The sequence below is a fragment of the Equus quagga genome, chromosome 7 (assembly GCF_021613505.1).
Source record: "Equus quagga isolate Etosha38 chromosome 7, UCLA_HA_Equagga_1.0, whole genome shotgun sequence".
Taxonomy (NCBI): domain Eukaryota; kingdom Metazoa; phylum Chordata; class Mammalia; order Perissodactyla; family Equidae; genus Equus; species Equus quagga.
In genome coordinates, this window is record NC_060273.1 from 8,908,075 (window position 1) to 8,932,713 (window position 24,639).

General features: G+C 56.3%; 1 protein-coding gene across 10 annotated transcripts in view; it reads left to right on the top strand.

Annotated features, from left to right (window-relative positions):
- The window catches only part of CIITA (class II major histocompatibility complex transactivator), a 46,880-nt gene extending 22,247 nt beyond the window's left edge, over positions 1-24,633 (top strand). For 4 of the 10 annotated variants that reach the window (XM_046667931.1, XM_046667936.1, XM_046667938.1 and 1 more), the window contains exons 2-20: positions 889-1,035; positions 1,280-1,372; positions 3,757-3,819; positions 4,000-4,071; positions 6,548-6,592; positions 7,691-7,843; positions 8,593-8,736; positions 9,657-9,821; positions 10,330-10,398; positions 11,244-12,894; positions 13,756-13,914; positions 14,553-14,624; positions 17,308-17,388; positions 17,950-18,042; positions 19,251-19,337; positions 21,731-21,814; positions 21,982-22,065; positions 22,807-22,904; positions 23,440-24,633. In XM_046667931.1, the coding sequence (XP_046523887.1) occupies positions 889-1,035; positions 1,280-1,372; positions 3,757-3,819; positions 4,000-4,071; positions 6,548-6,592; positions 7,691-7,843; positions 8,593-8,736; positions 9,657-9,821; positions 10,330-10,398; positions 11,244-12,894; positions 13,756-13,914; positions 14,553-14,624; positions 17,308-17,388; positions 17,950-18,042; positions 19,251-19,337; positions 21,731-21,814; positions 21,982-22,065; positions 22,807-22,882 (3,338 nt within the window). In that variant the 3' untranslated portion in view covers positions 22,883-22,904; positions 23,440-24,633. Of the gene's footprint in view, positions 1-340; positions 362-888; positions 1,036-1,279; positions 1,373-3,756; positions 3,820-3,999; positions 4,072-6,547; positions 6,593-7,690; positions 7,844-8,592; positions 8,737-9,656; positions 9,822-10,329; positions 10,399-11,243; positions 12,895-13,755; positions 13,915-14,464; positions 14,625-15,343; positions 15,733-17,307; positions 17,389-17,949; positions 18,043-19,250; positions 19,338-21,730; positions 21,815-21,981; positions 22,066-22,806; positions 22,905-23,439 lie in introns of those variants that run through there. The other 6 variants (XM_046667939.1, XM_046667934.1, XM_046667933.1 and 3 more) reach the window with 6 other exon arrangements.
- Positions 24,634-24,639: the final 6 nt, after the last annotated feature.

Here is a 24,639-nt window from a genome sequence, read left to right on the forward strand (position 1 = left end):
GAAGCATAGTTTATTCCTTTTCATGTCTGAGTAATATTCCATTGTATGAATATACCACATTTTGTTAATCCATTCATCCATTGATGGACATTTGAGTGGTTTCTGTGTTTTGGCTATTATGGATTATGCTTCTATGTGCATTCATTCATAAGTTTTTGTGTGGATGTGTCCAGGATTGTCTTGAAGACTAAATGAATTAGTATCTAAGGTATCGAATATGCCCTTCAACAAATGATAACGAAGGATCTTCGAGAAAACCTGCCCAACTCCTTCAGTTTACAGATGAGCATACTGAACATGGAGAGGAGCAGAGACTTGCTTGAGGCCACCCAAGGCAGGAGAGCATAACATTGAAATGCAGGTCTGTGAGCCAGACTGCCCAGAACCAAATCCTGGTTCCACTTGGACCTTATGTAAATTCCTTCACCTCTCCGAGCCTCAGTTTACGCGTGTGTAAAATGTGGATGGTAATAAAAATAAAACCTCCTATGGTCGTTGATGTGAGAGTTAAATGTGCTCACTCATGTGTCTGGCACACAGTAGGTGCTTTATAAATCTTAGCTGTTGTCATTCATGGAGCACCAGCTGTGGAACTCAGGTCTCCTGGCTCCCAGGTGTGGGAAGTCTTGAATCTACACTTCCCCAGTTCCCTCGTCAGTATCATGGGCATCTTCCCAGTGTGATTGCAAGTTCCCTGGAGGAAGGAAATCCAGCTTCCTCTCGCCACTAACCTGCGCACATAGGAGGTTCTGAACAAGCACCTTTGCCCACTTTCTTAGGCTCCCCCCAACCCCAGCCCTCACTGAGAGACCCAGCTGGGCAATGTGGTAGGTGTCAGTTCTCTGCATCTTTCAAACACCCCATGAGATGACTGTGTCTCCCCTCCAGGCAGTGGACCGTGTGCCGCCATGGAGTTGGGGCCACTGGAAGGCGGGTACCTGGAGCTTCTCAACAGCAATGCTGACCCTTTGCATCTCTACCACTTCTATGACCATGTGGACTTGGCTGGAGAAGAAGAGATCGAGCTCTGCTCAGGTGGGCTCTCCTCCCCCTGGCCCCTCCCAAGTCCGACCCCACCCCTCAGCCGGCCGTGGAGACAGTCAGCAACCACGGGAAGCGCTGACGGCCAAAAGCCAGTCAGCACCACGGACAGCTCCACCCCCGGCGTGATGCGCCCTCGCGGCGAGACCTCCCCCAGCCCCGCCCCGCCTCTCCCTCCCTCCCCACCAGCCCTCTTCCCAGACCTTCCCCGCTTCATCCAAGGGGCTTTTCCTCCCAGAACCCGACACGGACACCATCAACTGCGAACAGTTCAGCAGGCTGTTTGACATAGAAGGTGATGAAGAGACCAGAGAGGCTTATGCCAATATCGGTGAGGAAGTGTTCTGAGCCCAGAAAGAGGACGGTGGAGGGGAAAGGTTCTTTTTCTCTTTTGTTAATCTCACCTATTCACCGTGAGCCACAGCAGGCCCCTCCCTAAGAAATCGTGGCAAAGGGGGATGCAGAATGAGGGCTAGAAGAACGAAAACTCTGGGGAGGAAGGGAGATGGAGAATGCTAAGGGACGTAGACCCTTAGCTGATGACCACCAGGCCAGCATATCCTCACTTTTACACCCTCTGCCCCCGTTTCTACATCTTTTTCTATTTCTTGCTTTTCTTTCCCTCCTCCCATACACCCCTTCCTCTTTCTCCCCAGCTCCTAAGCCGAACTACTCTAGTATTCATAATAACTCTCAGTTTGGGGGCACATGTCACATGCTAGTCACTGTATGTGTGTTATCGCATCAAATCCTTACAACAAAGGAAGTAGATACTATCAGAATCTCCATTTTACAGATGAGGAAATTGAGGTTTAGATAGACGCAATCTCCCCAAGGGTACGTTAGAGGTAGTAATGGGCAGATCTGAAATTCTAGCCTAGTTCTTTCTCCTTTCAAAGTCCCTATTTTTAAAAACAAAAAGGAAAGCATTTGGCATGGGGAGATTGGCTGAGGCTTAAGCTGAGAGGCTGGTTTGCACCTTTAAAAAGAGCTACTCCTTTCAGACAAGGGCAGAACTGTTTGGGGAGAGTTTTTCTGTCATTGTTGTTGTTTGGGGGGTCAGGTGGGGTAAAGGACCCCTCCTCACCGGGGTCGCTCCCATCTCATACACAGGCTTTGTTGAATTGGACAAAGCTGCCCTTTTTCTGGAGGAGGCAGGCTCCATCAGGAAGTAACAGCTTGGTTATCAAAGTACAGACTGGATTTCTGCCCCCATTTGCCTTCTTAGCTGAGCACGCTTGTACAGTGAACAACCTGCACAACTGTTTTCAGTGGCCCTTTTCCTCGCAACCCAAGGACCACATCTGTGAGGAGGCCTGGGCTCCGCATGAATGTGGCCAGTCTTTCCCCAGTGCACAGTTAATCCAGCATCACACCAGGCAGAAAATAGAGAGAGGCGTGTGTGTGTCAGAAATTACAGAACTGAGAGCCTGCCTGCTTCCTTTCCTTCCTGGGAATTTTCTTGGGGGAAGCAGAAGTGTTTGGGGCTGAGGGCATTCACATTTCTGCACAACTGGAGGCAGCAGTGAAGGATTTAGGGGCTTTTTTCGCTTAGGGACATTTCCATGGGAAGTGGGAGCTGCTGAAGAAGTGGGGGAAACGGCCTCACCCAACTCTGTTCCTCAAGCCTGCGGGTTTTCTCTGTGCCGCTCAGAGGCCACACCCCGGCCTGGCCATGCCGTCGTTTAAGGCAGTTTGAAATATTACAGTGGTTTCCAAGTGCACGAAACAAGGATAATAATCACATCTGCCTCATGGACGGCTGTGAGGATTGATGAGTTTCTGTGTGTAAAGTGTTTAGAAAAGGAAGTTGCAAAGAGTACGCATTCAGTAAGTGTTGGGTACCACACCCCCTAGGACCACCATCCCCATCAGCATTATCATCTTTATCAGCAGCAGCAGTAGCATCGCTGCTCCATTCCTCAGCTCAGAAGTCTTCTATGGCTCCCCGTTGCCTATAAAATCCAGTCCTAACTTTCCCCAACATGAAACATCTACTGCAGACACCTATCTTTCAGAGTTTCCAAAACATACCCTTCCCACAGTCTGTCGTCACTACCTCAGAAAGCCCTCCACTTTCCACCTCTCAGACTCTGCCCCATCTTTCAAGGCCTGGCTCCAAGATCCCTTCCTCTGGGAAGCCCTCCCTGATTGCCCCATCCCACTATATACTCTCTCCTCTGACCTCCTGCCGTAACTGCCTTCCCATTGGCTCCAAGCCATTCCACTTCATATCATTAACCACCACTTACTGAGTGCCTACTGTGTACTGGCTACCATGTTGGATGCTTCAAATGCGGAGCCTCCAGTCCTCACCATCCATCCCTGGGTTGTAGGCATTATTTATTCTCATTACACAGAGGAGGAAAGGGGGGTCCAGAGAGGTTAAGTAACTGGACCAAGGTTGCACAGCTAGTAAGGCTAGTAGGGAATTTAAACTCAAACCCCATGACAACTCTACCGTCTGCATTGCATGACTTTATGGCAATAGATAAGTTCTCACGGACGCACATCATCCCTTGGATTAGAGTAAGAGCCCGTGAAGGGTCAACATTCCTTCCTTTGTTCAATCATTCACTCAGCAAACATTTACGGGGTCCCCACGGCATGCCAGACCTGTAGGGTCACAGCTCCCTGGCACCTAGTCCAAGGCCTGGCCCCAGCAGCCTTCGGGGAGAGCTTGTTGACTGACCGCACTCTTCCTTGTCTGGGCAGCGGAACTGGACCAGTACGTGTTCCAGGACTCCCAGCTGGACGGTCTGAGCAAGGACATCTTCGGTAAGTTGAGAGCTCTCGGCTCAGCCTGCCTTTCCTCCCTTGCTCCTTGGGGAGTGCCCGTAACGCCCAATGGCCACCCTCTGACAGGTGGGCGGGTCCCTCCCCAACACGGGGACAGTGGAGGCTCCCCTTGGGTCTCCTCTGACTGTGCACGTTGGTGCCTTTGGTTTCTCTCCCAAGTCGAGCACATAGGCTTGGAAGAAATGATCGGTGAGAGCGTGGAAGCGCCCGAGGAAGTGGGGCAGAAAAGACGTGAGTGAGCCCCCGCCTGGATCCCTCCCAGCCTTGCTAGAGTCCTGGCCCTGCCTCGGCTCCAGAGCCTGTTGTGGCTCCCAGTTGCTTCCCTTGTTAAGTGTTGTCCGCTCTGCCTGGGTTTGGGTGTCCCGCCCACCTCTGCCCTCACCCTGGAGACCACTGCTGTCCAGGGACCCCGGGAGGAAGCAGATGGCGCAGGAGCAAATGGCCACTCTCCTGGAGGGTCTCCATCCCTGGCGGGTTTTTTTCTCATCTGTTTTGTGTGTGTTGAGGAAGATTGGCCCTGAGCTAACGTCTGTTGCCAATCTTCCTCTTTTCACTTCAGAAAGATTGTCACTGAGCTAACATCTGTGCCAGTCTTCCTCTGTTTTATGTGGGATGCTGCCACAGCGTGGCTTGACAAGCAGTGTTAGGCCCGTGCCTGGGATCTGAACCCGCGAACCCCGGGCCACCTAAGCAGAGTGTGCGAACTTAACCAGTACACCACCGGCCAGCCCCTGTCCCTGGCTGATTTGATTGCCATTTCCAAAGGGACATTTGGTCTCTGGCTTCTCTTCCGTCCTCAGTTGTCACCCCTGTATTTGAGGGAGGTCTCTTTACACGCAGGTTCTGGAGTTAGTAAGAACTGAGTTTCAATCCTGATCTGCTATCTATTGTCTGTGTGACCTTGGGCAAGTACCTGCGCCTCTCTGACCCTCCTACTCAGTCTCCCTGCCTCCTTAATCTCTCCTCACCCAGCAGCCAACACGAGCTTTGAAATGAAAATCCCATCATTTTGCTGCCATGCTAACCCTCCAATGGCCACAAAATACTTACCTCAAGGCCTGCGTGATCTGGCCCTTCCCGCCTCTCCAAACCCCCATGAGCCACTATGCTGCAGCCTCACTGGCTTCTCTCCATTCCTGTAACCCACGGACACTTTCCAGCCTCAGGGCCTTTGCACTTGCTGTTCTCTCTGTCTGCAGTGCCCCACTCCGGTTCTTCCCATGGCTGGCTCCTCTGAATCTTTTAGGTCTTGGCTGACATGTCACCACCTCCTGGAGGCCTTGACCACCCTTTCCACATAGATAAACTCACTTATTTTCACCTTGTTTGTGTCTCTCCTAGCACATTAGCACTTATTACATCTGGACTTATTTTATTTATCATCTTTGTCTAGTTCCCTGGCTGTGAGGACAGAGACCTTGTCTTTCTTACTTGTCACTGCATTGGTGGCATCCAGCACAGGGCCTGACGAGCAGTAGCACCTGAGTAAATATGGTCCAATGAAAATAGCTGTAAAATGGGCTTAACAGCTCATTGAAGGCTGACTATGTGCCAGCCCACGTGTGAGCCCTGTGCCTATTTATTCATTTTTGAACAGGTAAAACAGGTGTGTGGCGTAAAAATTCAAAAGCTGCAAAGAATATTCAATGGGGAAAAAACCTCCCTCCCAGCTTTGTCCCCCATCCCTCAGGTTCCCTCCCTGAGGGCAACTATGTGGCCAGGTTCCTTTTTGCCGTGTCAGTAGTATTCTATTCATCTATAAGCCACTTCTTTAAAAATAAAAATTCCACACAAATGACCGTGTTGTACCCATTCCTGCGCTTGGCTTTCTTCATTTAACACGTCTGGGAGGTGGCTTCCGTATCGCTGATGGAGAATGCATGGTTCTGCTTCCAGAGAATTCCTCTTTCTTTCCCTTTTTTTTTGCTTTCGTTGGACAAATATTTTCCCCGATATTTTACTATGAGATTTTTCAACATATAGTCAAAGTGAAAGAATTGTACTACAAACAACCGTCTACCCACCGCTTACCTTCTACAGTTAATGTTTGACTGTGTTTGTCTTAACACAGCTCTATCCACCTGCCCATCCCTCGATCCGTGCGCCCATCCGTTCCTTTCCTTTGTGGGACATTTCCAAGGAAATTGCAGACACTGATACACTTCCCCATACAGCCTTCAGCATCCTTGTTCTTTTTTGGGGCTGCGGGGTGTTTCACTGGGCGGGTGAACCCTGACTTGTTTCGTCAGCCCCTTGCTGAGGGACGCACAGGGTCTTTCTCCGTTGGAGTGCCAAGTGATGCTCGCTCGCTGATTTCCAGCGTGCTCCTGCAAAGTATGAATCGCCACCCGTTTCACAGCCGAGAGAGCGAAGGCTCAGAGAGGCTGTGATGCACAGACGCACAGCTAGGAAGGGATCAAAAGCAGATTGCTTTTTATTGTTACTTTTTAAACTCAAATGCATGTTGTGTCCCCTGTATGGTTCTGCCTCTTCTGGTCCCTCCCTGCTCTGGGTGCTTCCAGGTGGGGTTTGGGGCTCCAGCAGATGAGAGGGGACAGGAATGCTCAGAGGCACAAGAGGGAGTGGACCCCCAAGGCCACTTCCCAGCCATTTAAGGCCAGGCCATATGGCCTGGTGGGCCCACAAGCCTCTTCTGGCTTGGAACACTACTTCCCTGGGGCAGCTGACCGTGGTGTTCTCTCTGCAGCCTTCCCAGAGGAGCTGCCGGTGGACCGGAAGCACAGGAAGCTAGGTGAGCAGGGCGGGCCGGGCCCAGGGAGATGGCGAGGCGGGAAAGGGGGGCCTCCTGAGGCGAACGTACACTGGCAGTGGAAAGCCAAGGCTCAGAGAGGTGAAGCCACTTGTCCGAAATCACACAGCTAGTGAGAGGTGGTGCCGGGATTCAGATCAAGGTCCTGGTTCCGTGGCCCGTGCTCTGCAGGTAGGGTTAGGCGAGGGCTGCTGAGAGACTCAGCTTCTCCTACAACGGCTCTCCCCTAGCACCTCCCTCCTCTTAATTCTGAGTCCCAGCTGAGACCCCGCCCCTCGCCTCCTTCCACCGCCCTCAGGAGCCACCTAGGGTCAGCTGGTCACCCAGCGCCTCCCGCCCTCCTGACCGCCCTCATGCCTCAGTGAGCTTGTTCCCCTGAGCTCACCGTGTCCTCCCGCCAGATGCTTCCTCCCCTCCCTTCCTCTCTCCTCCCCTTTCCTCCCCCCCTTCCTTCCTCTCCCCTCCCCACCCCACCCACTTGTTATTGCAAAGGTGGGGAGACCAGCCCCTGTGTGGTGAACAGACCGAGGAAGGAAAGGCTCTCACTCTGATGGAGGAGGCCTGGTCGCCGTCCTCAGAAAGTTCCGGTCTGATGGGGAGCCAGGGGCCCCGCCCATGAGAGCCCCAGGACGGTGGAGAAGCAGTCCCTGTCTTCAAGGAGCTCCCGATCTGATGGGGGAGGCGTCTCCACCCTCCTGGATCTCTCAGTTGAATGGAGGAAATGATCCCTGCCCCAGTCTGGTGGGAAGTGATGGGGGCTCTCAGGGTGCCCGAGGGGCTCAGGGACTGGCTGCGGAAGGTGGCAGGGGCCTGGAGCCAACAGCCTGTTTTCAGGTCTGTCCGGCCACAGCTCTCCATCTTGGGAAGCCCTCGGGGCCCAGTCACAAGGAGACGGGTGGGGGGCCGGGCACAGAGCCGCTGTCCATCAAACCAGCCTCACCCAGGGCTGAGGAGAGGACGAGAGCTTCTCCAGCTCCCAGGAGACAGACCCAGTCTGCTCTCAGAGCCGTCCCCACCCCAGGAAGGCCCTCCAGGCCCCCAGATCTCACCCAGCCTCTCACATGGCCCCCTTCCTCACAGCCGAGCCCCCCACTGTGCCCATGGTGACTGGCACTTTCCTGGTGGGGCCAGTGAGTGACCCCTCGACTCTGCCCTGCCCGTCGCCGGCTGCTCTGTTTAACAAGGAGCCAGCATCCGGCCAGACCCGGCTGGAAGAAACCGTCCTGATGCCCGGTATGTTAGGGGCTTGGAAAAGGGTGGGCTGCCCTGCTCGGGGAGGCGCCCGAGGAGTGGCTAAGGCAGGGACCACCAGGGCCAGGAATCCCCCTGCCCCCATCACCGTCACCCACTTCCGTCCCAGCCAGCCCCATCCTTACAGTCCCCACCAGCTCAGCCCGTGCCAGAGAACATGCCTCGGAAGGAGCACGTCCCTGGGAGGCACAGGCAGGAAGCTCCCCCTGTTAGGGGCTCCTCCCTCCAGCCCTGCACTTTCATCCACTAGCTGTGGACAGAGTACCTGCTCTGTGCCAGCCACTCTGCTAGGGGCTGGGGACGCCGCCATGAGCGAGACAGACACAGCTGCTGCTCTGGGGGAAACGGGAGCCCTTTAAAAAACGAGTCCGGGGGCCGGCCCAGTGGCGCAGCGGTAAGCGTGCACATTCCGCTTTGGCGGCCTGGGTTTCGCCAGTTCAGATCCCAAGTGTGGATGTGGCACCGCTTGGCACGCCATGCTGTGTTAGGCATCCCACATATAAAGTAGAGGAAGATGGGCATGGATGTTAGCTCAGGGCCAGCCTTCCTCAGCAAAAAAAAAAAAAAAAAAAGAAAAGAAAAGAGGAGGCTTGGCAGATGTTAGCTCATGGCTAATCTTCCTCAAAAAAAAAAATGAGTCAGATGTTAACCAGATAGCCACAGAACAGGATTACAAGCGTAGTTGCTGTGGGGGGGGGGGGGTCCCACCTTCCCGCCTTTGTGTCTTGCAGCGCCCCCCTCCACTTCCTTGCTGAGCTGTTTGAGTCTCCCCGCCGGGCCCATTCAGATCATCCCCACTCTCCCCACTCTGCCCCAGGGGCTCTGGCAAATCTCAGGGGCTGGGACCGGGGTCTCTGGTGTATTCATCTACCAAGGTGAGTGTGTCATGGACTCCCTGACTTGGTCCTCCCCCCACCTTGGGTATTTGGCAATTATAACCCAGCACTTTCTCATGATCCTCCCTCCCCAGAATACCCTCCTCTGTCCCCATTTCCCCAAAATCAAAGCCGAGGAGCAGAGCTCCCCATGGTGGTCTGGATGAGTGGTCCAGTGAGTGGCTGTGTGGTCTTCCATGTCTCAATTTCCCCTCCCCCAGAGCCTTAGTTTTTCTTCTTTTTTTAATTTAAACTTTATTGTATTTTTAAATCACAACATCCATACATGCTGATTAATAAGCCAAACAATAAGAGATGCTTGCAAGTGTTACTGAGTCGCTCCCTTATTCGTTTAGTATGCTACTGTCAACAGTTTGGTGTGTATCCTTGCACAGCTTTCTCTGAATTGCCCTGTTTTCTGATCAGCAAAATGGCCCCCGCTGACTTGCCACACTGAATTGTGGGGTTGTGAATTGTCCAGGGGAAGGCATCTTTGGGCTGGCAGGGATGGGAAAGAGGATGAGGCCAGGGGGAACACTTCCACTCAATTTGAGAGCATCCTTCGAAGGCTGCATGCCAGTTTTTGTACAATGCATCAGTGCCTCAGAAGGGAGCCTTCCTGACGTCTGGAAAGATGAGGACTGGTCACACAGCAAGAAGCGTGCTGTCATAGCACCTGCTCTGAGCTCCCTATGAAGCTTTTCGTGTCCATTTCCCAGACGGAGAAACCAAGACTTTAGGAGCTAGATGTCTCTCTGGACCTCTTTCCTTGATTCCGTCCTGGAACGTCCTCCTTTGGAAGTTCTCTGTCCTCTCCCCAGACTTCCCAAGCCCCACAGCCTGATTTGGGGTGGGGGTGACCTCAGTGGGTTCCTGGATGGGTGCCTGGTTTTCTTATGCCCCTCTCCCTCCCGCTGTAGGCGAGCTGCCCCAGGCTAGCCAAGCGCCCCCGCCCAGCAGCCCAGCTGTCCGCAGCCTCCCGAAGTCCCCAGACCGGCCCGGTTCCACCAGCCCCTTTGCCCCATCGGCAGCTGACCTTCCGGGCATGCCCGAACCAGCCCTGACCTCCCGTGCCCACGTGACCGGTAAGGACCTCGGTGTCCGTGAGATTGCTGGAAGCGGGGTTGAGGCCCCGGGGAAGGAGTTGCCTCAGAGGGTCAGGATCCACAGATGGGGCTGCCTGCGGGAACGGCGGGTCGTGTTTATGGGCAAAACAGGGCAGGGAGCGTCTCTGGGGAGTTGCCTCGACAATCCGTGTCCCATCTGAAGGGACAGCTGCTTGTCACCCAGGCAGGACAGCCCGCCCAGTGTGGCCGGATCTTCCGAACCATCAGCAGAATCCGGAAATCCTGATTTTTACATAGATATGGTGGTTTTTAAAACATTGGTGAAATTTTTTAAAGTACGGCTAGCCAGAGGAAGACATCTTCCTGTAGGAGACAGCCTCAGGCCATGACCTCTAACCTCCATCTTGACGATCCCCAGTCCTTGTGGGCTCCGCCCTCGGGATACTAGGAGGACTGAGGGCCCCAGAGGGAGGGAGGCCGAGGGGCGCCCCCACCGGAACTCCGACACCGGCTTCTTCCTCTCCAGAGGACCAGGTGTCGCCCACCCGATGCCAGGCAGCTCACGAGGGCTCCAGCAAGCCTCCAAAATGGCCCGGTGAGTGGTGGCAGGGTCCCCTGCCCTCGGGGCTGGAGGCCGAAGCCCAGATCTGACTTCACTTCACTCATTCACTCAACACTCCTTCAACCCATTCATTCATTCACTTACTCATTTGATTCCGCCATCATTTCAGCCTTCATTCCGCCACTTACACTTGAGTAATACTTCCTGAGGACCCACCCTCGTCAGTGCACGCTGGGTGTTGACGTCTTGTTTGCGAGGCTGAGAGAATGAATGAGGGAAGAGGGCATGACCGATGATGAGTATGGAAGTGATGGAGGGTGGGAATGAAAGAGCGAATCAGAGAACGGCCAAATTACCCTGTCTTACTCTGTTCCAGGTACTCTCCCAAGCCTGTTAGATATATTAAATCATTGTATCGCAAACAACCCTAACATTATCCCCATTTTACAGATGGGGAAACTGAGGCACGGTAGGATCTAGAACATGCTCAGGTTGACACTAGCAAGTGGTGGAGCTAGGATTTGAACCAGACACACAGAGAGATTCCACTATCTTAACTTTTAACACCACTCCCCCCATGGCCTTCCTATAGTGAGTGAGCAAAAGAAGGAGGCAGTTGGTGTGTAAATGAAGACGTGGATAGATAGAGTAAGAAGATGACTGAATGAATGGGTGTGGGAATGAATGAAGGAAGGAATGAATGAGGGTCTGGGTAACTGAAGGAGGCAGCTAAGAAAGAAGGCAGTCGATGAACACTGTGTGGTGAATGGATGCAGAAGCTAGTGACGGTGGCTGGGCTGGCCTCTCGGCTGTCCACATGGCGGCCAGTCCCGTAACTAGCATCCCCCCTCCGCCCCAAAACCCCTTGGCCTTTACAGAGAACGTGGAGAAGTTCTACCGCTCGCTCCAGGACAGGTACCAGGCCGAGCCCGCAGGCCCGGACGGCATCCTGGTGGAGGTGGACCTGGTGAGGGCGCGGCTGGAGCGGAGCAGCAGCAAGAGCTTGGAGAGGGAGCTGGCCACCCCAGACTGGACAGAGCGGCAGCCGGCCTGCGGGGGTCTGGCCGAGGTGCTGCTGGCTGCGGGCGACCGCCGGCGGCCGCGTGAGACGCAGCTGATTGCCGTGCTCGGCAAAGCGGGACATGGGAAGAGTCGCTGGGCCCAGGCAGTGAGCCGGGCCTGGGCCTGCGGCCGGCTGCCGCAGTATGACTTTGTCTTCTTCTTCCCCTGCCGCTGTCTGGACCGTCCTGGGGACGCCTACCGCCTGCAGGACCTCCTCTTCTCCCTGGGCCCACAGCCACTGCCCGTGGACGATGAGGTCTTCAGTCACATCTTAAGGAGGCCGGACCGCGTGCTGCTCATCCTGGATGCCTTCGAGGAGCTGGAAGCTCACGATGGCTTCTTGCACAGCGTGTGTGGACCCGTGTCCCCGGAGCCGCGCTCCCTCGGGGGGCTGCTGGCGGGCCTGTTCCAGCGCAAGCTGCTGCGTGGCTGTACCCTGCTGCTCACGGCCCGGCCCCGGGGCCGCCTGGCCCAGAGCCTGAGCAAGGCTGACGCCCTGTTCGAGATGGCCGGCTTCTCAGCCGAGCAGGCCGAGACCTACGTGAGGTGCTACTTCGAGCTTTCGGGGGACAGTGAGCATCAGGAGAGAGCCCTGGAGCTCCTGCGGGGCCAGCCGTTTCTGCTCGGTCACAGCCACAGCCCCACGGTGTGCCGGGCCGTGTGCCAGCTCTCCGAGGCCCTCCTGGAGCGGGGCGACGAGGCCGAGCTGCCCTCCACGCTCACCGGACTCTACGTTGGCCTTCTCAGCCCGGCAGCCCGTGACAGCCCCCCAGGGGCGCTGGTGGCGCTGGCCAGGCTGGCCTGGGAGCTGGGCCGCCAGCACCACGGCACCGTGCGCGAGGGCCAGTTCCCGTCGGCGGAGGTGATGGCCTGGGCTGTGGCCAAAGGCTTGGTGCAGCCCATCCCGGGGGCCCCGGAGCCTGAGCTGGCCTTCTCCAGCTTCCTCCTGCAGTGCTTCCTGGGGGCCGTGTGGCTGGCTCTGAGCGGCGAGATCAAGGACAAGGAGCTGCCGCAGTATTTGGCCCTGACCCCAAGGAAGAAGAGGCCCTATGACAACTGGCTGGAGGGCGTGCCGCGCTTTCTGGCCGGGCTGGTCTTCCAGCCTCGCGCCCGCTGCCTGGGAGCCCTGGTGGGGCCCGAGGGCACCACGCTGGCGGACAGGAAGCAGAAGGCGCTCACCAGGTACTTGAAGCGGCTGCAGCCGGGGACGCTGCGCGCAGGGCGGCTCCTGGAGCTGCTGCACTGCGCCCATGAGGCCTTGGACGCTGGGCTCTGGCAGCACGTGGTGCAGGGGCTCCCCGCCCACCTCTCCTTCCTGGGCACCCGGCTCACGCCTCCCGATACCCACGTGCTGGGCAGCGCCCTGGAGGCGGCCGGCCGAGACTTCTCCCTGGACCTCCGCAGCACTGGTATTGACCCCTCTGGACTGGGGAACCTCGTGGGACTCAGCTGTGTCACCCGTTTCAGGTGGGGGCAGGGGACAGGGGAGGGGGCTTCTTTGCACGGGGCGCCTGCTGTGGTCTCGGGACTGCGCCCAGTGCTGGCTCTGTGGGGTCTCCTTGAGTGTGCACAGCAGCCAGCTGGAGGCAGAACTGATTCCTTCCATTCTTTAGATGAGGAACCCAAGGCTCAGAGAGGGACAGCAGCTCGCCCAAGGTCACACTTTGAAGGCCCGCCATGTGCCAGGCCTGGGCCATGTCTAGAATCTGGGACATATCTGAAATTAAATTCGTTTTCTTCTCTCCATCCCCTGATCAAGCCACCAATTAGTCATGGGTGGATTAAAAGCCATAGCCTCCACTTGACTTCCCTTCTCCATTCTCTCCTCTGCCACTCCACTTTATATTCAACTATGAGAGCCATCTTCCCAGAACTTGCTTTTGATCATACTCCACCCCTGCTTACAACCCTTCAGAGGCACCCCACTCCCCTCAGAATGAGCTCTAAATCCCTTAATTTGGCTCATTCAAGGCCTTCTGCAACCTGTTTGATCACTTCAGCTTAATCTCCAGAGAATCTCTCCCACCTTCCCCCTAAACATACTTTACCCAAGCTCTAGGGTCCTACACCATTGGAGTGGTTCAGCCCAGAATTTAGCACTGAGCTTCCTGGTAGCCAAAGCAAAAAGGGAAATGCAACCACTGGGAGAATTGAGAAAAAGGAGGAATTGATAAGGGCTGGAGGGGTCATGGAAGGCTTCCTGGAGGAGGTAGGGGTTAAGCTGAGGAAGTAATGATCTGAATAGGTAGGAGGTCCCTTCATGGAGCTGCCCCTCCATTACGGTCTAGCCCGGCCACCGTGCCTGGGTCTGAGGCCCCTCCTCCACAGGGCCGCCTTGAGTGACACAGTGGAGCTGTGGGAGTCCCTACAGCAGCGTGGGGAGGCCAAGCTACTCCGGGCGGCGGAGGAGAAGTTCACCATCGAACCTTTCAAGGCTGAGTCCATGAAGGATGTGGATGACCTGGGCAACCTCGTGCAGATCCAGAGGTGAGGGGGAGAGGGTGTGCGGGTTGAGGACACGCAGGACCCAATGTTAAGTTTGCCATGAGCACTTCCAGTGCCTCCTCTCCTTTGGGACATGCCCTGCCCTCGCCCTGGAGAGCGGCCACCCGGAACCTCTCTCTGCTGTCCCCACCCGGGCAGGGCCCCCAGGACTTATCGCTTCATCCCATTCAAACTCGCCATCATGCACCCGATTCTTTCTCAGCAGAAGCCAGGGAGGTAGTCTCCCCTGCTAAGAGTTACGAGCTGCCTTCTGCACCTAGTGACAGAAATGACCCCTGTGGCCACCATTCAAGGCGGCCAGGACCAGCGTGGCCCCCATTTTATAGATGGCAGGGCCCTAAGGTCCAGAGGGCAGAGGAAACCTGGCCACAGACCAACCATCCTTTGCTCATCCCTTCATCATCCGTTGTTTGAGCACCTACTGTGCGCCGTTGGGGGTGGGTGTTCGTAAGTGCCTACCCTGAGGCTCTTTTCCGTGAAGCACACAGCGATGCCCTAAAGACGTGCTGTCCTGAGGTTTTTCTTTTAACAGGCCCTGGGGCAGGCGTGCTGGGACACACGGGTAGGGGCTCAGCGAGAGGTGAGGAGCCTGCTCCCTCGAACGTTGCCGTTCTTTCCAGGACAAGAAGTTCCTCGGAAGATGTGGCTGGGGATCTCCCCGCTGTCCGGGACCTGAAGAAGCTGGAGTTTGCGTAAGCAAAGGGCTGGATTGTTTTGGGTCCCCACTAGGTGTCTTTGCCATCATTAGCTGGGCTTGTGCCACCGGAATGGAGATGGGGCTGCAGAATCCTTCTTACCCTCTCTCCCCATCACTCTGGATACCAGCTTCCAGCAGCTGGGGCATGGCCGGTCTGGCTAGTGCTGGGGTTTCTCGTGTGTGAGGCTACCTGGTTCATCTACTGGGGAACATGGTCATACAGTAGAGCTGCTTGATGAGCCAGGCCGCTCTCCTCCGCGAGCTTGCAGCCTAGTGCAAAGAGACAGTTACACCTGCTGCAGTTGATGGCAGGAAACTCAAGGGCTGCCAGAGTGCAGACTTGCGGGCAGTCAGGGGGACTTCCTGGAGGAGGCACTTGAAGCCTTGACACTTGACAAAGGAGTAGGAATGAGCTGGGGTTGAGGGGGAGGCCACGTGGGGTGGAGAAATTATCATCTCCCCATTGTGCAGACGCAGTCACCGATGCCTAGAGCATGTGAATTGTCCAAAGGCACGAGAGTCAGGCCAGCCCAGCTCTTGCTCTGACAAAGGAAAAAGCTAAATTCGCGTTTGTCATTGTTAGGGATCCGAAATCATCCAACGATAGGGAAGGAATTATTAAACACCGATAGTGTACTTGGCGCATTTTGTATATCATCTCATTAATTTCAAGAGCTGCTCCCAGAGACAGCCTTTATCTTCTCCATTTGACAGATGAGGAAACTGAGGCCCAGTGAACTTAAGTCTCTTGCCCGAGGTCCCCAGCTGGTCACCCGCACGCTGTCTGCCCCTCCTGATCACTGGTCCCCCCACACCCCCCTAAAAAAGCTAAGTGTTTCTTGTTTTCAATGGAGATAAGGTGCCAAATTTGTGCAGAGGTAAAAATGTTGCTGAAAAGAGGAAATGTATGAAAACAATCACCAAGGGCCCTTTCTGGCTTTGAATTATTTTCAGCTTAAAAAGCCCCTAGTTCGAGGTCGGAACTGTGGTCTGGGGCACAGTAGCTGTGGAGTGGAACAGCCCAGAACCAGGACACTCACCACCTGGAGGCCGGAAGCCCCAAGAAAGTTCTGAGGAAGGAAGGAAGGAAAGGACTATTCTGGGTGTGTGACTGGCAGCCACTGTGCCAGGCACCCTGTGGTCCTCATCCGCCCCTAGATCAGGCTCAAAACTCTACAGGGACTCTGCTGGGAGATGGTCCTTCCCCGATCTGGCCCCCATTTACCTCTTCACCCTTATCTCCCATCTCTTGCTCACTCCACACCAGTCACATGGGTCTCCTTGATGCGTTTCAGCCTTGCTAGGCGTGGTCTGGCCTCTGGGCCTTTGCATCGGCTGTGCCTTCTGCCAGGGTGCCCTTCCCTGATATCTGCCCGGCCCACGCCCTGACTGCCTTCTGGTTTTTGCTGAGCGAGGCCTTTTCCGACTCCTCGATTTAAAAGCGTGATTCCGCCCCCTCAACACTGTACTTTCCCCTCGTCCCTTATTATCTCCCACACCAGATGGTTTACCGATTTCTTTGATTATCTAGACTGCCAGCTCCATAAGGACGAGGACTTTTGTCTTTGTTGTTCGCTAGCTGTCTCCGTGACACACAGTAGGGCCTGGCACACAGTAGGCCAGCAATCAAGATTTGATGAATGAGTTCCTTAATCCTTCCAACGACCTCATAAATTTGGGGTCACATTGGAGGAGACCAAGACTCAAAGGTGAAGGGATTTTCCCCAAAGGCCCCACGGGAGCTAAGTGGCAGAGCCCAGATTCAAATCAGATTTCAGACTCCCATGTGTGGCCTTTCATGGAGCCTAGCGGTTCCCAGACTTTGGGATTTCAAAGACTGAGAATATTTCAGAGTGAATTTGAGTGACTATGTACAGTTACCATCTTTTCATTTTCATCAAGTTATGTTTATTCAAACGAGCAAAATAACCACGGTTGGCAGCATAATTTTATCAATGAATGAACATTGTAATGTCAAAAAAGCCCAAGGGACATAATTTCAGAATAAAAGACAGTTCTTTACATTGAGTACATTTAATCATCTTTTAAAAACAAAGCCAAACAGCCTTCCATTGTCTTTATTTTTCTCATCCCTTAAAGTCTGGGCTAAATGTCAATCCAGGCTGTGTGACCTTGTATGGGTTAGTTAACCTCTCTGTGCCTCTGTTTCCCCATCTGTAAAGGGAAGACAAGAAGTGCCCTTAGCTCAGTCGTCGTGAGGATTAAATGAGATCTAATCTGAGTGAGGGACCCATCGTGTGCCTGGTACATAATAAGTACTCCAGAAATGGTTCTCTTTGTCACTAAAACACAACGGCAAATAAGTAAACGACCTTCCTCAGGACTGCTGGTGGCCCTCTGTCAGCATTTGGGAACCATGGCTCCGTGCCGGGGTGGGAGAAGGGTGCGTGTGGATGTGGGCAGGAGTGAACCCTGGCTCGTCCTCTCAAAGATGAAACCTGGGGAGCCCCCAGCTGGGAGCCCAGCTGGCCGCCTGGGGGGGGCTTTGTGAAATGTGCCCTGAGCAGAAAGGATTGGGGTCCCGCCTGGTGGGGGAGGTAAGGCACCGGGGAGGTGGGGCCAGCGAGGGGCCCTCAGATGGGCCTGCCTTCTGTGCCCTGGGGTGGAATTGAGGGGCCGTGACCATTCGGGTCCTCTCTTTGCTCTTTGCCTCCCAGGCTGGGCCCCGTCCTGGGCCCCCAGGCTTTCCCCAAGCTGGTGAGGATCCTCGAGGCCTTTTCCTCCCTTCAGCATCTGGAGTGAGTAAAGACCCTGACCCCTCCCCGCCCCGTCGGGCTTTGACCACTCCAACTCTCCTCCATCCGTCCGTCTCCCTCTCTCTGTCCTCCCGTGTCCTCCTGCGGCCGCTGTGAGTGAGCAGATGACCCCACTGCAGGGGAGGGACGGCAGACGGGAGACCCCAATAATAAAAAAAGTTCGCTCCTTTCATGACCTTTGAAACTCTTCCCTCCCCGGCCTCGTGCGCCGCCTCCAGCAAGGCCACGGGGAAGCAGCAGGTCAGGAGCACGGTCTCTCTGTGCAGTCGAGGCCCCCAGAGGTTCAGGGAGCTACGCAAGCTCACGGTGCTCCCAGGAAGGGAAACAGGGATTCAGTCCATGAGGAGTTAGAGCCTTGTCCCCTGGCCGGCCGGTTGGTGCCCCCGGGGGGATGAAGACGTGCTCTCAAAAGCTCGGGGCGGCCACCCCCCGTGGTGTGTGCAGGGGTGGGGGTAAAGGGGGAGCCGCTGATGGCTGGAGGGATGGGGACGGGGAGGTGGCCTCCGGTGCTGGCTGATGGCCCCCATCTGATTCCACCTGCAGCCTGGACTCGCTGAGCGAGAACAAGATCGGGGACGAGGGTGTCGCTCAGCTCTCGGCCACCTTCCCGCAGCTGAAGGCCCTGGAGACGCTCAAGTGAGTGGGCTGGGCCCGTCCTTCCTGCTGCATTTGGCCCCCACGTCCAGCTGGCGTTTCATTCCTTTACTCATTCACCCATTCACTCATTCGTTCGTTCGGTCCTTCAGTCGTTCACTCATTCGTCCAACCACTCATTCAGTCGTTTCTTTCTTCACTCCATCATCCGTTCAGCCGGTCACCTATTCACTTAACCAGCAAATGCTGAAGGGCCGCCTGCCACGTACAGGCACCCTTCCAGGCCCTGGAGACCCCCCTTTAAATAAAACAGCCCCCGACCCCCTGCATCTTCTGATGAGGAGACACAAGGAGCAAACCAACGACAAATCCCTAATTACAAAGTATTCAGTAATGACTGGGAACCATGTGGAGGGAGAGAAAATGACACTGAAGGGCGACATAGGAGAGAGGTTAGGATGTATGGGTAAAAATAGTAAAGTTTTTTTTTTAAAAAAAAGTGTCCTGGGCTTCGGGAAGGACGAGACGGATATGAGGCAGAAGGATCAACATGATTTTTTACTGAACATAGAGGGTGTCATCAAAATCTATGCACACTCCTCTTGGTAACTGTGATGGACAGCTGCCAAATCCACCAGAGTTCCCTCAGGGCTCTCCTTGATTGTGGACACTGAGACTTCTCAAGTGATTTATGGTGTTCTAGGTAACGCTGCGAGCAAGCTAGAGTTCCCTCCCTCCGCCCCCTTCTTCCCCCCACTTAAATGTTAATTGAGCACCTACCATGTGCTCAGCACTGCCCCAGGAGCAGGGACGCAGTAATGAATAGACACGACCCCTCGCCTCGCGGAGCCCACAGCCATTAAACGAAATAACACGAACACTTATTTAGTTACAGTGCTGTGAAGTGGTCCAAAGGGAAAAGGAAGGATGCTATGAAATCGTAGAACGGTGAAGGTGGGGAGAGCGACCTCTCTCCCTCCTCTGATCCTCCGCTCACCACCCCACTCAGCCACGGGACGTGACAGTATCTTTTGCTTTATCAAGAGTTAGCGGAAGCCACTGCACAGGGCCATGCACAGTTCATTGCCCACGACTCTCACGGAGGGCGCCAGCCATGTGCAGGCTGCTCCAGGCCGCCCCGTGAGGAAGCGAGAGTTCCCCAGCTCTGCCCGAACCCCGGGCCGATGGACGCGGATGGGGACGGGGCGTGCGATCGGGCCTGAGCCCTGCCCGTCGCTGTCTCCCTGCAGCCTGTCCCAGAACAGCATCACCGACGTGGGCGCCTGCAAGCTCGCCGAGGCCCTGCCCGCGCTGGCCACGTCCCTCCTCAGGCTGAGGTGAGTGGGGCCCCGCATCGGCCAGGAGCCTGGCCGGTGGGCTGGGGGAGGATGGGGAGGCCCCTCGTGCCAGCTGCAAAGCCCCACACTGGGACCTCAAGGCGATCTCTACGGGCTGTGCTGTGTCGGTGCCGCGCTCCGCAGGGGTCGGGGAGGGGCATCGACCTAAACTCCACTATGAACACACCCCCCGGCGTTGGGCCATGCCACGGCCCCACAAGAGGGTGAGCAGGACCTGGGGAAAGAGCATCTCACACACTCGGGGCGAGTCGCTGACTCATCCCAAGCCTGTTTCCTCGCCTGGAAAATGGGTACCACCCAGTGGCCCATGGAAAGAGCTCTGTTGTGCAGCACATAGGGGTCCCCTTTCCTCAGGGGATGGCAGCACTGGGCCTTTTCTGGAGTCCGGGGTGGTGGATTCTAGAAGGCTGACCACATGCATGCAGGTAGCCTGTCTGGCTCTTGTCCCTCGAACACCAGGCAGTGCCTACACTGCCACCTCCTGGCGGGCCTTGGCACAGCACTTCTTGCTTTTGATGACCTCCGGCTGCTGGCCCTGGTGGCCCCGGGGACTAAAGAGGGGACTGAGAGCTTGGACCAGAGCCCCAGTCGTTCAGCTCAGTGCTGCCAGCTCTCCTCTCTCGCTAGGCCGGGAGGAACTTCCCTCTCCTTCCCTGGCCCTCCTCACCTGCTGAGGACACCCAGAGTCAGATTCCCAGGGGAGATGGCGTCTGGTTCAGCTAGCTGTTGCCGCATCCATTCTCTAGCCTTCCAGCTAGGGTCACCGGGTGCAGCTGTGTAGGTTGTGTACTGTGCAACTCGTAGTCTATGGGATTGGCACCCCCTAGAGTTGTGCAGGGCATCTAATGTTCTCTCACGTCAACCACAAGCAGACCCTGTGCTAGGAGCTAGGATGCAACTAAGGACAAAACGAGTGTGGTTCTTGCTTTCAAGTCTCTTGCATAATAAATAAATAAGCACATGCGTAAATAAAGTAATTTAAAATAGTGATTCATCCTGGGAAGGAAACTAACAAGGGCCCAAGAGGGTACCAGAGGGAGTACTGAGTTCACTGGGGAGGTCAGGAGACCTCTGAGGAGGTGACCCTTCCCCTGCCATGGGAAGCTCTCGGGAAAAAGCATTCCAGGAAGACGGAACAGCAGATGCAAAGGTCCCGAGGTGGGAAAGAGGTTGGGTCTTTGAGGGACTGAAAGGCCACAGTGGCGGGCTACAGGGAATGAGGGACAGAGGGTGGGGGAGGTCAGAGGAGGTCAGATCCTGCGGGAAGGCCCTTGTAGGTCAGGAGGGGGGTTCTGGAGTTTTCCATTGTGAATGGAGAAGCAGGTGGGGCGTGTGGGGTGATACCTGATCTGATGGACCCTTTAAGAAACGTCATATTTTATGGAATCTGAGATGCCATCCATTGTAAGACACCATTAAGAGGACAAAACGCTGCTAATGGAACTGACACGCATTGATTATCAGTCGCCACGCGATCTGAATATATTCTGATGTGAACAAGTACGCTTGGCATCAATGAAATGCGGGGAGAATTCTCTGCCTGTGGGGGGCAGAGGGGGCTCCTGGGTCCTTGGACCCACCCCAGGAAGAGACCGGAAGCCCCCACCTGCTTCCTGCCTGGGTACCGGCCGACCCGCGACGTCAGGGGATGCTGGAGCTCGGCCTGAATCCACTTTGCCGTGGTGTAGACCTCCTGCTTTTACAGGCAGCCCTGCAGTGGGGCCCTGGGGCTGAGTCACGGCCAAGTCATGGCCTTGAAATTAGAACCTCGCAGCGCGTGGCTCATTAAAGGGACGCTGGCTGATGAGTGTACGGTTTAAGTTGGCCCCAGTGACACCACGCTGCTCGTGTGGCTGTGGCTACACCCCTGAAACCTGAGCCGGCCCAGTGACTCCGGGTTTTTCTCTCCCCTTCTGTCCCCAGGGCTGGTCACACCCTCTACAGTAACCCACGTGGCCCTCAGACCCCCCTGGGAGTGGTAATAACTAGCTAGCAGTAGCTCCTTCCACGTGCTGGGCCCTTCTGGGTGTTTTACCAGCACTAACTCATTTACTCCTCCCCACAATGACACCATCGTGCCCCTTTTGTGGAGGAGCAAATTGAGTCACAGAGGAGTCAAGTAACTCCCCAAAGGTCACACAGGCGGCAAGACTTCCTGAGATTTGAACTCGGGTAGTGTCAGCCAGGAGGCAACTTCCACTTGTCCTGCCGCTTTCCCTGGACTTGCTGTGTGACCACGGAGAAGCAGCCTCCACTCTCTGGGCCTGTTTGCCCCTCTGTACAATAGGGCTGTCATCCGGGCTGGATGTGGGTCCCCCGGGGCCCTGGCTGCCTGGCGCCCCCAGCCCCCGCCCTGCCCTCTGTTTCCGCAGCTTGTACAATAACTGCATCTGCGACGTGGGAGCCGAGAGCCTGGCGCATGTGCTTCCAGACATGGTGTCGCTGCGGGTGTTGGAGTGAGCGTGGGCACCTGGGTGGCAGGCGGCAGGGCCGGGGCCTGGGGAGACCGGGGGGGTCTCGTGAGAGGGGCTGGGCTGAGGTCCGGCTGTCGAGAGCGTGGCGGTGCCTTGGTCGGGGCGGGGTGGTCCCGAGGGCCGGGCCTCAGGACCATCTCTCTCCCCAGTGTCCAGTACAACAAGTTCACGGCCGCCGGGGCCCAGCAGCTCGCGGCCAGCCTGAGGAAGTGCCCGCACGTGGAGACGCTGGCGTGAGTCCCGGCAGCCCCACGGGGGGTGGGCCACCCGCTCCCCAGGCTGCGGGTCAGCGTGTGAGCCCTGCGCTCAGATCCCGCCTGGCCCCTCGCCCACCTGCCACCCTGGGCGAGCAGACGCCGCACGCCTCTGGCCTCAGTTCCTTTGTCGGTGAAATGGGACTGAGGATATTTACCCCCTGGGCAGTTTGTGAGGTCAAATTAGTCAACGCGGGTAAAGCACGTACAGTCGTGTCTGGTACACGGAAATGCTCAATGTATTCAGTTGAATGATATGAAATCGCTTGTATTCAACCATTTTGACATACAAAATTGGCAATTTCATATAGTTCAAACTTTATTATTATGATGTCACCCTGATGTCTAACAGCCAATTCTGGTACTTGGTACTCTTTCAAAGCACCTTCATCTACGTCATCATCCATATCTTCTAAGACGGATAGGGTGCATCTTATAACACCCATTTCACAGATGAGGGGAATAAGGCACAGAGAAGTTATCTAACCTTTTTGAAGTAACACAGCAACTCAGCAGCAGAACCAGGACTAAAGACAGGGGACTCAGGGCTCCTAGGCCTCTGCCGTCCCCGTGTGACCACTCTGGTCTGCTCCTGCCAGGTGGGAAGTCCCCAAGGCTCTAGGCTGGGTGAGAGGAGGCATTTGGTGGCAGCTTGTTTTGGGGGCTCCAGGCTACCCTCTGTCCCCTAACCTGGCCTCTGTGTCCCATGCCCCATCGCAGGATGTGGACACCCACCATCCCATTTGGCGTCCAGGAACACCTCCAGCAGCTGGACTCCCGGATCAGCCTGAGATGATCCCAGCCGTGCCCGGGACAAGGTGGCTGGGGTGGGCTTGGGAGGGAGAAACGCAGGGGCCCCGGGGGAGAGTGTCCCGGGGGAGGAGGAATCCATCAAAAGTGGGCGGGGGCAGTGTGGGAGCTGGGTGATGGCCCCTGGACCGAGCACTGTCTGGGGCCCCCGTCTACGTGCTGGGCTCAGTGGAGGGGTCCTGAGGTTTGAGGCCTTGCGCTCTGAGGACCCGCCTGTGGTCAGCTTGGAGACGGGGGGAAGGACAGGGTGGGTCGGCATCCCCGTCCCATAGCCCTTAGCATTGGGCAGGTCCTCTTCCAGGAGTCATGCCATCTCTGCGGCCGTTTCCATGCGGGCTGCCCCGATGCCCCGCAGCGTCTTCACAGGAACTGGCTCCACACGTTTCCTGTCTCTAACTGTGCAGCTGGCCGTCCCTTCACTCCCGTGCTCCCCTGACCCACGACGTCCCCCTCCTCCCTTCCCACTCTCTCCCACCCCCGATCTTGACAGCCGGCTCTCATGTGTCACGCTGCCCCCTCCTAAAGCTTCCTGACCTCCCACAGCACCTTCTCTGAGGACACTGACCACGCTGGACCTTGGTCTGGTTATCTGGGGACACAGCTCTTCCTGGCTGTATCCCATGAGCCTCGGCGTCCCGGCTCGGCGTCAGCCCCGTCCAGCTGCGGAAGGACCAGGGCCTGCTCTGCGGATGGACTCGGGCCTGGCTCCAGGCTCCTTCGGGCTCAGGGCGATGCCAGCCCTGCTCAGCCGCTGCGGCCCTGGCAGACAGGCGGGCGCCTAGTGGCAGCTGCAGTCCCCTAGGAGCCCTGGGGCACTCCCTGTGGGACACTCCAGACGGCGTGGCTGGGCCAGAGTCAGGGACGGAGGTGGCCACCCCTCTGCCTCCCGGATGCCTGCAGCCTGGGGAGGAAGCCCTTTTCCACGTTGCCCTCCTCACAGGCACCCCCGGTCTGCTCGTTCCAGGCGCCAGGCCGGGACTCGGTGGCAGCTGCTTTCTGGCTGTGGGACTCACTGTTTGCACTAACTTTGTTGGCTGAGGCCAAGCTAGGCCTGGCCAGATGCACTGGACCTTCGCACAAAACGGCGGACGGTACACTAACGGGGGGGGGGGAGATGGACGGGAGCCACGTCTGCGGGTCCTCTGTCACTCCCTGTGCCTCCACTACATGATAAACGTCTCGTTGCCTCCCCCGCAGGCTGGTGCTGCAGTTTCTCCCACCATCACCGTTTCGGGCGCCCACTGCCCCGGTTGTCTGACGGATCCCAGACCAGCCCAAACACACGGCCTTAAAACGGCACACACGTCAGTTCTGCGCACGCACCTGCGGTCTGGGCGGGCTTGGCAGGCTGGCTCATCTGCCCCTTAGTGTCAGCTGCGGCCTCGGCAGGCTCGTTTGCTCCCACGGCTGGCACTCGATGCGGGCCGGGGGCGGGGGCTACACTACAGTTCCTCAAAGGGACTGTTAGAGGAGACGGGGACCTCTCCACGTGGGCTGGTTTGGGCTTCCTCACAGCAGTGGCTGGGTCTCCGGGTGGTCACCCAAAAAGGGAGGAGTGAGAGACCGCAAGAGAGAAAGCGTATCCTTTTATAATCCAGCCTTAGAGGCCACACAGCACTTCTGCCATGTTCTCTGTCCAGTTTGACAGGGGCTGTCACTCTCCTACCCCACCCCCAATGCACACACACACACACAGCAGAGTCCACCCCCTGACACATACACACACACACACACACACACACA